This window comes from Rhinopithecus roxellana, chromosome 1 (assembly GCF_007565055.1).
Source record: "Rhinopithecus roxellana isolate Shanxi Qingling chromosome 1, ASM756505v1, whole genome shotgun sequence".
NCBI classification, from domain to species: Eukaryota; Metazoa; Chordata; class Mammalia; order Primates; family Cercopithecidae; genus Rhinopithecus; species Rhinopithecus roxellana.
The window spans coordinates 13,801,355-13,814,379 of NC_044549.1; the positions used below are offsets into that span (position 1 = coordinate 13,801,355).

General features: G+C 32.2%; 1 protein-coding gene across 1 annotated transcript in view; it reads left to right on the forward strand.

Moving 5' to 3' along the window:
• The window catches only part of EPHA3 (EPH receptor A3), a 373,049-nt gene that overhangs the window by 314,531 nt on the left and 45,493 nt on the right, over positions 1 to 13,025 (forward strand). Inside the window, exons 11-13 of the mRNA XM_010382161.2 lie at positions 178 to 363; positions 10,624 to 10,685; positions 12,641 to 12,850. Coding sequence (XP_010380463.1) covers positions 178 to 363; positions 10,624 to 10,685; positions 12,641 to 12,850 — 458 coding nt within the window. The remainder of the gene's footprint in view (positions 1 to 177; positions 364 to 10,623; positions 10,686 to 12,640; positions 12,851 to 13,025) is intronic.

Genomic DNA, 13,025 nt, shown 5'->3' on the forward strand with positions numbered 1-13,025 from the left:
AGGCAGTTTCATGTGATTATCTTTCAAAATAATTTGGAGTACTAGAGTGTACATCTTGCAGGTCAAAGGCACAAAGAGTTTAAAAGGAAATTTTGAAAGTAAAGAGTTACACTCCACTGATGAGTTTTTATTATATAATTCCTTACATTTTGCTGTCGTTGTTCTGCTTTATAACAGGTGAATTTGGAGAGGTGTGCAGTGGTCGCTTAAAACTTCCCTCAAAAAAAGAGATTTCAGTAGCCATCAAGACCCTGAAAGTGGGCTATACAGAAAAGCAAAGGAGAGACTTCCTGGGAGAAGCAAGCATTATGGGACAGTTTGACCATCCCAATATCATTCGACTGGAAGGAGTTGTCACTAAAAGTAAGTAAAGTAGTCATAAGACTTGCATTTGTGTGTGTTGAGCAGAAGTTGTTTAAACCCAACCCCAACCATTTAAGAATTTTGACTTTTCTTCATAAGTGTCTCAGTTTTATCAAAAACACTAATTTAGGAATTGCATGCCTTTCTCTGAAAATAGAGAAGACTTTTAGATAGTATTCTATTGATAGTACAAAAAAAAACTGTAAAAAATAATAGAAGCTACACATTTAAAGGTACGCTGATTAGCAGATGGTTAAGAAGAGGATTGTGGGGAACTCTCAGCTATGTAAGTAGCAAAGAAAAACAATGACTCAAGCTTGACAGGAACTCCCAGCTAGCTGCCTTTTCTTTTATTGTTCATCAGCTTTATTTAAGTTTCCAAATCTTTAACCTCCTCCCACCCCCTGCATCCCTGTCTTTAGGAAAATTATGGGAGTCTAGGAAATGCTTCTGAGCTGTACAGATTGGGATCACAATAGACCCAAGGCCGTTTGTTGGTTCTCTATGGATTTTAAGTAGTTCTGAGCTAGGAACCTAGGTGGATTCTTAATGCTCTGGGGAGGATCTGGCTCACAGCCCGTGATAGAGATGTGAACTTATTTCCATGATGGTTTCTCCAGCAGGGCTCAAAAGGGATCCTGTGAGGCGGATCTGTGATTTTTGGCTCCAATCCCTATGAAAGTCCCTTGAGAATACTCTGGGACTTTTTCCCTCAAGATTTTGGAGTTCAGGATGAAGAATAACCGGAATTGGCAGCAAACTCTTTAGAGTGAAAGACAACATATGGCAGGGAATTTGGCATCTTTTAGGGGATAATTCATTGGCACCACATTTACATACTCTATGGTTACCAACAGACAGATTTTTCATAATGATATTTCTCCTTAACATTATATAGAACATTTTCCAAATGACACTAATACCTCTTCTCACTTTAGTGTGACTAAAAAGGCATTTCCTTCCTCATGAGAACATGGTTTAATTGAAATAGACTTTGATTTCCTTTTGAGTGTTCCTCTATGAAAAGTGGAATTAAGAATTTAACAATGTGGAATAGTTCAACCACATGTTGTAAGCCCATATTAATTCTTATAAGGCTTTTTATTTTTTATTTTTTGCCTATGTGCTCTACAAAACCAGTCCATATTAATAGAAATATTTTCTGATAGAAAAGATTTTTAAATGTTAAGTTAATAATTAATAAAAAACATGGGCATAAGTAGCAAGGATTGGGAAAATGTATGAATCCTTTGTTCTTTCTGAGCAAGGCTATACTGTTTTATATCTGTACAGTTATAGTATCATGTCTCATTGGGATTTTAGTGTCATTTAGCCATTTAATGTTCTCCATTACACCTGCGTCAAGTAGTTGCCTTTTAGCTCTTGAGCCTCCTGGGAAGAAGAGAAAACTCCCCTGTACATATGAAGCCATTCTTCTAACTCTCAATTTTTACAAGTTTTTCATTATGAAGTATCTATTATGTGCCCACATTATACTATGACATTATTTCATTCTTATCCCTACCCTGCAAGTTAGACATGATAATTTCTCTTTTACATTTGAACAAACAATAACTGTAAAGGATAATTAGCTTGTGTAACTAGAAAGTGCTGGAGGTAGCACTGGGAACTTGTTCTGTTCATTTCACCCCATCCCTAACTCTGAACCCAAACAGGTTTCTACTTGTCTTTTCCTGTATTCTACTTATTCTTTTATATCCTTACTTTAAAAATCTTCTCTAACATAGTGACACATTCCTCAGTCTTCAAAAATTTGTGGAACTATTAATAATCCTTAATATTTAAAACAAAATATAAACTCTCAAAGAGGCAAAAACCCCTGTTATTTAATGACAAGTAACTAAAATAAATCCTGGATCATAATAGATACTTAATTTACCAATGTTGAAAAATAAAAAATTTATTGATGAAGGAAGGAAGGTAGGAAGGTGGAAGGAAGGAAGGAAGGAAGGAAGGAAGGAAGGAAGGAAGGAAGGAAGGAAGGAAGGAAGGAAGGAAGGAAGGAAACCATAATATCTTCTAACAATAGGTCTTTCTTTAGTATTTGATTCATTATATTGAATACACTTTTCAAAGGAGTGCATTTAAATAACTACTTCTATCACCCAGAGAGTGATGGAAAAAATGATTACTTTTTAGCTTGAACAGAATAATAAACTAACTTCTTCAACATGTATAATTAAGAAAAAAATGTGCTAAAAGTCACTATCAAACAAATATTAGGTTCTAATTTAAGCTTACTAATAAACTCTATTATTTTGTCAGTCATGAATTTATTTTTTTGTTTTCAGTGTTAAGAATTATGAAGGCTACTCATTGTATTTCCTGTTTCCTATAAATGCATTTACTGAATGATAAGCAACATTAAACTATAAATATTGTGGCAAATTTCCTTTAGATATAAAACTAAAACAATTAAATATAGATTATGGTAAACTGACAAAGAAATCTATGAAACAATCTCTAAGACAAAAAATGTAGAAAAATACACTAAAATGACCATTAAAAATTGCAGGTATTATATACTAAACATCTTATTCAAGCCTCACTCTGTAACATTCTAATATAGGTTACAACTGCCTTATTCTTAGGGTGAGAGTTCTAACTTTGATATATCTCCCTGGTCAAATAAGCATGTAAGAAGCTGCCAAATCTGACTATATAAATCCCAGTCATCTCATATATTGTAAATATAATAGAGTAGTAGCCCTAGAATTAGATTTTGAACTCCTTGGTGGCATATTTATAAGCTCTAAGTCTGGCACCCTGTAACATCTGAGAGGAAATAGAAACTCCTTACAATAAAGTTGATATGTTGTATTTAACACACACACACATAGCGATTGTGTCTCCAAAAGAAGTTATTTATTCTACTACTGCTATTGTCTTTGTTTCCTGAGACTTCTAAAACAATCTACCTGCAGAGTTCAGAAAGCACACTATACATGCACACACAACTAGAGCGATGCAGAGCTTATAATTTAATGAACAAAATAGTATTTTCAAAAGCAGGCATATCAATATCTAGATTAATAATCAATGATCTGAGTTCAAGTTCTCAAACAACCTTACTCCTCTGAGAACTTCTACAAATCAAACAATTTACAGATACTCATTTCTTCACTTGTAACATAAAATTTAAAAGTACTGCCTTACTATTTTCAGATACTGAAGATCAAATGAGATTATATAAGAATATATTAAGTGGCAAAAAATGGTGCAAATCTAAATTACTCCTCTGGTTGTTTGAAATTTTACCAATCAGTTTGGGTGTATAGAAAAAATTCTTGAAAATAATTCTTTTTTTTTTTTGCTCAAAGATAAATCTGTTTATTATTGTTATTCAATTGTGTGCTTTGAAACACTAGGTCTAATATAATGTATCATTTTCAAAGCATTTGAATAAATCTTTTGTTAAAGCTTTTTATTCAGTCATTATATTTTCATTTATTTGAATTTAGCCACAAACAATTTTAATGTTTTTGAGCCTGATGGTCTTAAACAGGAGAAGGTGAGAGAGTCTCTGATCTTCAAAGTAGCAGAAAGCCGGGGGTGGGGGGGCACAGGCTCTGCTCAGAACGAGGCACTAACATGTGTTATCAATTTTAGCTTAAGTTCAAAAGGATAGAACTTGTTTTTAGCAAATGTTTGATATTTCTGCCATCACACCATTAGTCAAATAATGTTCAGACTCCAAGAATACCTTCCATTGGCCACTTTTCACCTAGTGAAATAGAAGGAATTATATTGGATAAGATTAATGTATTTTGTCTTGCATTATTTTCAGGAAATTTAAAAAAATTATCATGTAACTTAACTGTAACTTTGCATTATTGAGGAATGTTATGAGCAGAACGTTAAGATGATTTTCATAATTAAAACCTATCTATATTGGTGTGAGTGTCCACTTTCACCAAAAGGTTTGTCATTGGCTTCCACTTGCCTATTTCTCTGCACGTATGGTAAGGACACATTTCTGGAATAAGAGGTCATCATTTAGTAACAATGCCAAATTCTTTTTTTTTTTTTTTGAGACGAAGTCTGGCTCTGTCACCCAGGCTGGAGTGCAGTGGCCGGATCTCAGCTCACTGCAAGCTCCGTCTCCCGGGTTTATGCCATTCTCCTGCCTCAGCCTCCCAAGTAGCTGGGACTACAGGCACCTGCCACCTCTCCCGGCTAGTTTTTTTTTTTTTTTTGTATTTTTTAGTAGAGACGGGATTTCACCGGGTTAGCCAGGATGGTCTCTATCTCCTGACCTCGTGATCCGCCCTACTCGGCCTCCCAAAGTGGTGGGATTACAGGCTTGAGCCACCGCGCCCGGCCATGTTATTTTCTGTCTGTTTCTCTCTCAAAATATTCTGAATTTATCTCAAATGTACTACACTTCATGTCATCTTAAAAGAGAATACATATGTTGTACTTACTTTACTAGTAATTTACAGAGATAGTTTGTTAGGATAACAAATTTTGGAAACCCTAATGACCCAAGTTTTATCATGTATTCATGGCTACAAATTGTTAAATGAGTTCAGAACATGACTGTCTAACCACATCAACAAAATTATAAAAATCACTGCTCCATATATTAGAAAAATGCAAGACAGGGAATGTTATTTTTACATATTTAAACAGCTTTTGTTGCTTCTTCATCACTGTCCACTTATGTCCCTTGGATGAATTGGCCATTTTGACTTATAAAAAAGTGTGGCATTGTGTATTTTTCCCATTTATATGGATAAGATGGTTTTCTGATATTTTTGAAAAATTAAGATCAACCTACAAAATTTGTAATAGTGCGATTTGCATGTGCCCAAAGAGCACTAGTTTACATATACAGTAAATATTCTAGAGAAAAAAGAAATATGATGCTGCACTAGTTTAGTGGCTGTCTGAGTAATTGTGGTCTTACACAACCTTTTCAGAAAGGGAGAAGCAGTATCACATCTGAATCCTGAGGCTAGTAATATCTTGATACCAAACTATACAGCTATTATCAGAATGTATAACAACATTATTGTAATGCACAAACAAAAATTTTATAACACTAGAATGATTGTGAAGCCATATCTGAAAGTGTATCAAAAAAGATACTGCATTATTTCTAAAGTGTAGTTTATTCCAAGTATGAAAAGTTGGTTTTGTATTTAACAATTCTAAAAACTCATAACATTAATAGGTAATAAGAAAGTTCTATCTTAATAAATGCAAAAAATAAAGTATTTTAATTTTAATTTTTTATTTGCACATCATACATAGAAAATGTGTATTCCTGATAAAGGTATGTGAACAGCCCCCAAACAAATACAAACAAACCTACAAACGTCACATTCAATAGTAAAACTTTAAAAACATTTCTTTTCAAGAAAAAACAAAAAGCCTGTTATTATTATTTCAATTCAATATTGTACAGGAAATCTTAAACCTTTTTTTTTTTTTTTTGGCTTTTGCAAATAAATCAGCTCCTTTATTTGCATTATTTTGAGCACTCTAATAATGATAGTCTTCACTGATATTCTTGAAATCCTGTTTTTTTTTTAAATAAACTTTTCAAATTAGGCAAGCAAATAAATAAAAGGTAGAAAGCTTGGAAAGGAGAAAAAAAACATTTTATAAAATCAAACAACATATTCAGATCACTATGTACATTCTTTCCACTTCCTGTATGACTTACATTATTGTGCTTACCGCATGACTCAGGTCTAACTAGCGTAAGGGACAGTAGATTAGTTGTTATCTTTGAAGATGTTAAATTTTGTTTCAAGTTAAACATAAATAAATAAAAATATTTTTCAAGCAGCCAAATGTAAAGCATTCTGTGTGTTAGGACTGATAAGAGTACTGTTGGTTAAGGAAGCCTTGGAGAAAATGTTTCTCATCCTGATTTTGAAGAGAGAGATTATCCCTGGCCAGTCTGAAATTATAGACCTAATTTGATCAATTGTAACTGGCACACTGATAGGTGTTGGATTTAGAACTACAGACAAATGGGCTTGGTCTCTGCTCTCATTAACTCATAGACATAATAGGGGTCATTTCCGCAGAATAATGTCTTGATTAAAATGGAATTTGGAAGACATTGTCCTGTACTTTTACAATGATTTAATGAGAAACTCACAGAAAAAAATACCCTAAGTCAGTTCAATATTTCATTTCAATATTTCAGTTCAATATTCATTACAATACTGTTATCAATGAGGTATAATATGTGAAAATCTATGAAACATTTTTTATTCTCATCAAAGATGATTCAAATCTTCTTTCCTGGAAATAGGCAAATTTTGTCAATTTTTTTCAGCTTTCCATCTCCCGTTTGTTTTTGTTTATTTTTCCTTCCATCTTGACACTGATTAGATAGATTGCTAGTGGCTAAGGTCAAAAGTTTGAATTTTATAATTTACCCTCATTAGAGTGTGTTCAATCCTTTTGAAAATAAGAGGTAAAGTGTTAGACCCAATTATTGTTGTTAATAGGGAGTTAATAGCATTTCCATTTGAAATTATTAAATGTAAATATTTCATGTTTCAATATCTGATAAACAGTTTATGTTTGAATGAAAATATTTTAATCTAGAAAACAAAATGTGTTAGAAAATTTCAAAGAAAATATCTTTATGACTGACTCTTTGTATATGTATATATATGCATATGTATGTGTATATATTTATATTAATAAAATACTTTTATTTTTATATCTTTATATATTTTTTATATTTTATATAAATTTTTATATATTTTATATAAAATTTTATATTTATATTTTTATTTATTTTATATTTTTATTTATAAAATACATTATTTATAAAACAAATAAAAATATATGTTTATTAATATTTATATTAATATATACACATACATATGCATATATATATACATATACACTATAAGACGTGATTGAGAAGGTTGTGGTAAAACAGCTGGTGCTGAATCTGGAATTCTTAGACATTTTGAATCACATTTCTTCTGTCATCAAGCAGCGATTCAATGATTAGTAATAGCTCTGAGCCACTGGGGATAGCTGGGAAAAGGAACTGATTCTAACAGACTGATTTGCTTCCCTTTACTCTACAATTGTGAAAGATCACCATTTTATCTATACTCATAAATCAACTTGAGAACAAAAGTAAAACTCCACTGCAAATTTTGTATTGCTCACTTTTGATGGTTTCATTTCAACAAGTCATAGAACAGTACTTTGATTGAGTTTAGTATGTATACCCAGATGTGTTTTGGGGTTTCTGAAAGCAGCAAATGATACAGGCTTTGTCTTGAGGAAGCTGATCGTGGCATTTATAAATCAAAATAGACCTGAAAGAGCATGCAAACTTGAGTACAAATACATGGCATAATGTGCAGATGAGCTGGCATTTTATAAATAATTTCCCACCACATTTAATGTATGTTAGAACTAGTTCTCACCACTACTGAAATCTCTTTTTTCTTTAATCCTATTTATCATAATCAAAATCACAATGGAAGGGAAACTCTAAGTCAAGATACTGTTTTCCAAGGTAGAATATTTGTGATTCTGTTTACTCTTTGTACATTTGGTTTGTAGAATCTTTGAACATAATTCAAAGCACATTTTCAGACTTGTCCATCTTAACTGATGTGTTTACAAATACCTGAATGATAGAGTTAAATGCAAGCTGATCTGATTTCTGAATGGTCATGGGGCTTTGACTTAATTGACTGGTTTGATTTTTCAGCTACTTTTATTTCATTTCCCAAACATTCCACTAGACATGCTAATGAGAAATGAAATGGTCATAATGCTGGGAGCCAGAAGGAAAGGAGTGATAAGCAAAGGTCTGAGTAGTATAAAAATGCAGTAACTGGCCAATGATATTGAGAGTTGGCGGTGTGAGGCAAAATATCTGTGACTGCATTTGAAGTATGCATTGAATTTTGGTAACATATCATTCCTCCCAGCACTGTATGAAGGAGGAAAGACAGAAACTGATGTAGATTTACAGAAAGCACACATATGCAGGATTTTATTCATTCATTCATTTACTCATCCATTTCATTTCAGGCCAGGCATCTAGAATCGAACAGTCTTTAGGGATCTGATACTAATTCAGGAGAGATCTAAGTTTCCAAGGAAATGGTGAATCTTACCTTTCTTTCTGAATATTTTTTCATCAAAGTTTAGTTGGAATTTTGATAAAGCAAGTTCTGGGGGCTCAAGGTTTTGACTGAAGCAATTTTTCAGATATTACTACATTAACTAGATAGATGTTATATGGTGCCTTAAAAACATAAATCAGTGTCTTAATGGAAAGCAGATCAATGTATCAAGTGGTTTTAACATGTATAAAAAATATCTCAGAAACTATAGAATTGAAATAGATTTTTTCTTAATAAATAAGACATAATTCTGGGAATAAATTCAAATTACTGAATATAAAAGTATAACCTTCATGATACTAACTCATAATTTACATTCTGTATAAATTAGAGCTTTTACACATGAAAGGAAAAAATCAAGAAAAGGAAAGTATTTTCTAGCATCAGAATGCAAACTAGCCTCATGATAAATAAGACACATATGAGGAAAAATTAAAATTGTGTTATACAGTTAGGTGTACATTAATGTTTGTTAAAAATTTGTTATTTGCTCATGAGTTTTCAGCATTACTCAATCAGGACTCCATTCAGGTCTTCTGGACTTGGAAAAGGAGTGATTTTCCTTCCTGTAAAATGCTGCACTTATAACTCAGATAGTGTTATAACAATAATAAAGTAAGGGAATTACAGTGTGGTAATATGTATAGGTTTTGAAATTAGAGGTGGTCATGTTTAAAATTTGCTTGACTACTCTCTAGTTGTGTTACCTCAACAAGTTGCTTAAACCTACAATGTTTTCTGTGTAGGAATCAGTAAAATTAGAATAATGCATATTGCTAAAGCATACGTAAGCTGTGAGGATTAAGTGATATAACAAATGTCAAGTACCTAATGCAATGTTACATAATTCTAATCATGAAAAAAATTATCAGTATTTCCTTTATATCAAAACATCCTTTTTTTGGTATTTTTCTTTTTAAAATGTTAGTTTGACATAATCTTCCTAGTTGTTACCATAATGTATATAGAATTATATTTTCAGCTTTGCATAATATTATGCTGTAACAATTGTCTAACGTGCTACAGTCTTCAGGTCATCATTTTAATTTAAAATCATCCAAAGCTTTAACATGCAATAACTGACTAAATCATTATCTGTAGTGGAACATTTGTTATATTCATAGCTCTATGTATCCAGTATACTTAGCACCTTTGTGTCCGATGCTTTTTCATATGTTACATTTTTCCCGCATTATCAGTTTCCGAAAGCGACAGCATAGTGTGTTCAGGTTGTGACTTTTAGCTTTATAACTCATTAGGTGTATGATGCCCAGCAAGTTAATTAACCTCTGTGTCTCCGTTTTCTCATGTGTAAAATGGAAATAATAATGCTTAATATGTTAATAGATAAATTAATTACACCAATATCATATGCACAATTACTACTGTTTAAATACAGTAAAATGCTGGGTTAAAGGTTTCATGGTATTTTAGGCTACATATTTGCAAAATGGTTATTACAAGTTACTGCCAATAGCAATTTTAATTTCAGTTTTATTTTCCATTTAAACATAGCATTGATTTCATAATTTTTAAGTGTTAATCAAATATGGTAAATAATTATAACTGTTATTCTGAATTGTTTTGTAGAACTCATGTGTGGAATCCATAAAGGCAGAAATTTTGATCTACTTGCTCCCCACTAAGCAGTACAAAAGAGAATGCCTACCACAGTGCCCTACACGTATATATGTGTGTGAGCACACATAGCGCATATAAATGCCCATAGAAAGGATAAATAAATGCTAAATTCCTAACGTTACCTTGGGCTTGAAGGCGGAAATATTTGGTGTTGAAGATTAGTGAGAATTTCATTAAAGAGAGGAAAGGGGCATATTTTTTCTTTACTTGAAAGACCTGTTAAACCAATTTAGATACTATTGGTCATGGGCCTTTGTTCTGGAAACCAATCTTCTCCAATTTTTGTGGTTTTTAAAGTTTTATTTTCTAATGAAACCTAGGGCTTTTTACTGCAACTTTTTAAAAATTGGAAGACAGGTAAAGTTCTTACATCTCTATAATCATCAGGTGTATCCAACTGTATTATATATGCTCATTGTATAACACTTGTTGAACTGTACTGATTATTATTCATTATTTACTGTATACCTAGGTAAGCCAGTTATGATTGTCACAGAATACATGGAAAATGGTTCCTTGGATAGTTTCTTACGTGTAAGTAAGATGCACACACATACATATATATGAATAAATTGCTGAAAATGTTAGAGACACCCTCCAACATTGTGCCAAGCAATTCGGTAATCAAAGTTTAAAGTAAAACTGAAATTTTCTGAGGCTAAATAGACAGAGGAGGGCTGTAAAATTGCACCTTTATTTTGCAGCATTCATATGTTAATGGTTTATATTTTTAAAACAGATTTGTGAATTCATCTTCAAAAGAGTCTTTTTATACTGCCAAGATTCACACTCGTTAAATAAAAATAAAAAAGAATCCTAAAGCAAGTAATAAAACCCACTGATGTAAGACAAAAGTCTCTTTTTTATTTTAAGTAATCTCAGTCTGATACAATTATTTAATCACAGTCTGATATAAGACAGACCATCTACTTTCCAAATAGTGCTGTCTACTCAGAAAATAAGCATGTGCTATAATGCTAAAGTATATATAGTTTCAATTTAGATGTATCATTTTGGTGTTAGATATGTATATTAATTCTTTAGATTGGTAGGCTTTATACAATTATCTATCTATTATCTATCTATCTATCTATCTATCTATCTATCTATCTATCTATCTATCTATATTTTTTTGAGATGGAGTTTTGCTCTTGTTGCCCAGCTGGAGTGCAATGGTACGATCTCGGCTCACTGCAACCTCCACCTCCTGGGTTCAAGTGATTCTCCTGCCTCAGCTTTCCGAATAGCAAGGATTACAGGCTCCCACCATCACGTCTGGCTAATTTTTGTATTTTTAGTAGAGATGGGGTTTCACCATGTTGGCCAGGCTGGTTTAGAACTCTTGACCTCAAGGGATCTGCCCTCCTCAGCCTCCCAAAGTGCTAGGATTACAGGCATGAGCCACTGCACCTGGCCATATTTTGACATACTATATTTCACCATAAGAAAGTGTATACATTAAATTTACATCTATTTCAACAAATATTATGTTGAACAATTTTATGAATTTCAAGACAATACCAATTACCAGTCATTGCAGGGTATCAGAAAAGACATAGGCCCTGTCCTTAAGGTGCTTTTCGTGCTATATAAATTGAGATATGTAGATGACAGATAGATAAATAGATAAAATATGTAGTATCATTCATAATCATGGAAGAAAATTTTAAATTTTCTAAGAGTGAGAAAGGATACGCTTTATATTAAAATCCATTAGCCAAATAAAAATTTTAATAGCAATTATTTTCACAATTGTTATTTCAAAAATAAACATTTTCAAAATCAAGTGAGTTAAAATATTATGATAAATATTATTTCAAAATTATTGTTTGTAATAAATGAAATTTTTATATTAATACATTATCTATACATTTTAAACCTTGTATTTCTATTTTAATCCAAGATTAAATTAGATTGGAAGCTGGATTATGTGATTTAGTTTCTTATTGCTTTCTATTTTGTGACCTGCAACTCAGAGGTGGGTAGAAAAATAAATATCCAATAAATATTTTTGACTAATTATGAGCTAATTATTTATGATAATGTTTAAAAATGTAGCATCTACCTTATTTGAAACGATTCATAAAATATCAGGAAACAAAGAAGGGGAAATAAAAATTCAATCAAACAAATAAATATCAACCTAAACTAGCCACAAGATTCATTTCATTTTGTTGTTCTTAACCTTAATGAGTCTGAGGAGGAGTTAGCTTTTTTGTCACTTAAGCACCAAGAAAGTCCTTGCTTTTAAACTGAAGTCAAAGAACGTTAAGATACTTCCTGTTACAAAGTATTTGATAGCATAGCCACTGTGTTACTTTGTTTCAGCCTTGTATCCACTAGCCACATATCTTTGTCTTGAGTGCTTAGGACTAAAGTGTGTATAGTCAGTCTTGTTACAATATTCAATATGTGACATTTTAACCAATAAAGATACATCTTTAAGAAATTGGAACATATCTTAATTATACATTTGAACTGCTTCACAGAAACACGATGCCCAGTTTACTGTCATTCAGCTAGTGGGGATGCTTCGAGGGATAGCATCTGGCATGAAGTACCTGTCAGATATGGGCTATGTTCACCGAGACCTCGCTGCTCGGAACATCTTGATCAACAGTAACTTGGTGTGTAAGGTGTCTGATTTTGGACTTTCGCGTGTCCTAGAGGATGACCCAGAAGCTGCTTATACAACAAGAGTGAGTAACTCAGATTTTCTCCTCTTATGTCGTTGTTTTCCATCTTGTATCATGTTGATTTGTAAATAAGTAGAAATCATGACGCAAAATGTGTTGTCGATTATGTTTTTCCCAAAGAAAACATGTCTTAAAATTAAAATATTATTCTTTATTCTGGGTAACTAGATGGTCACTG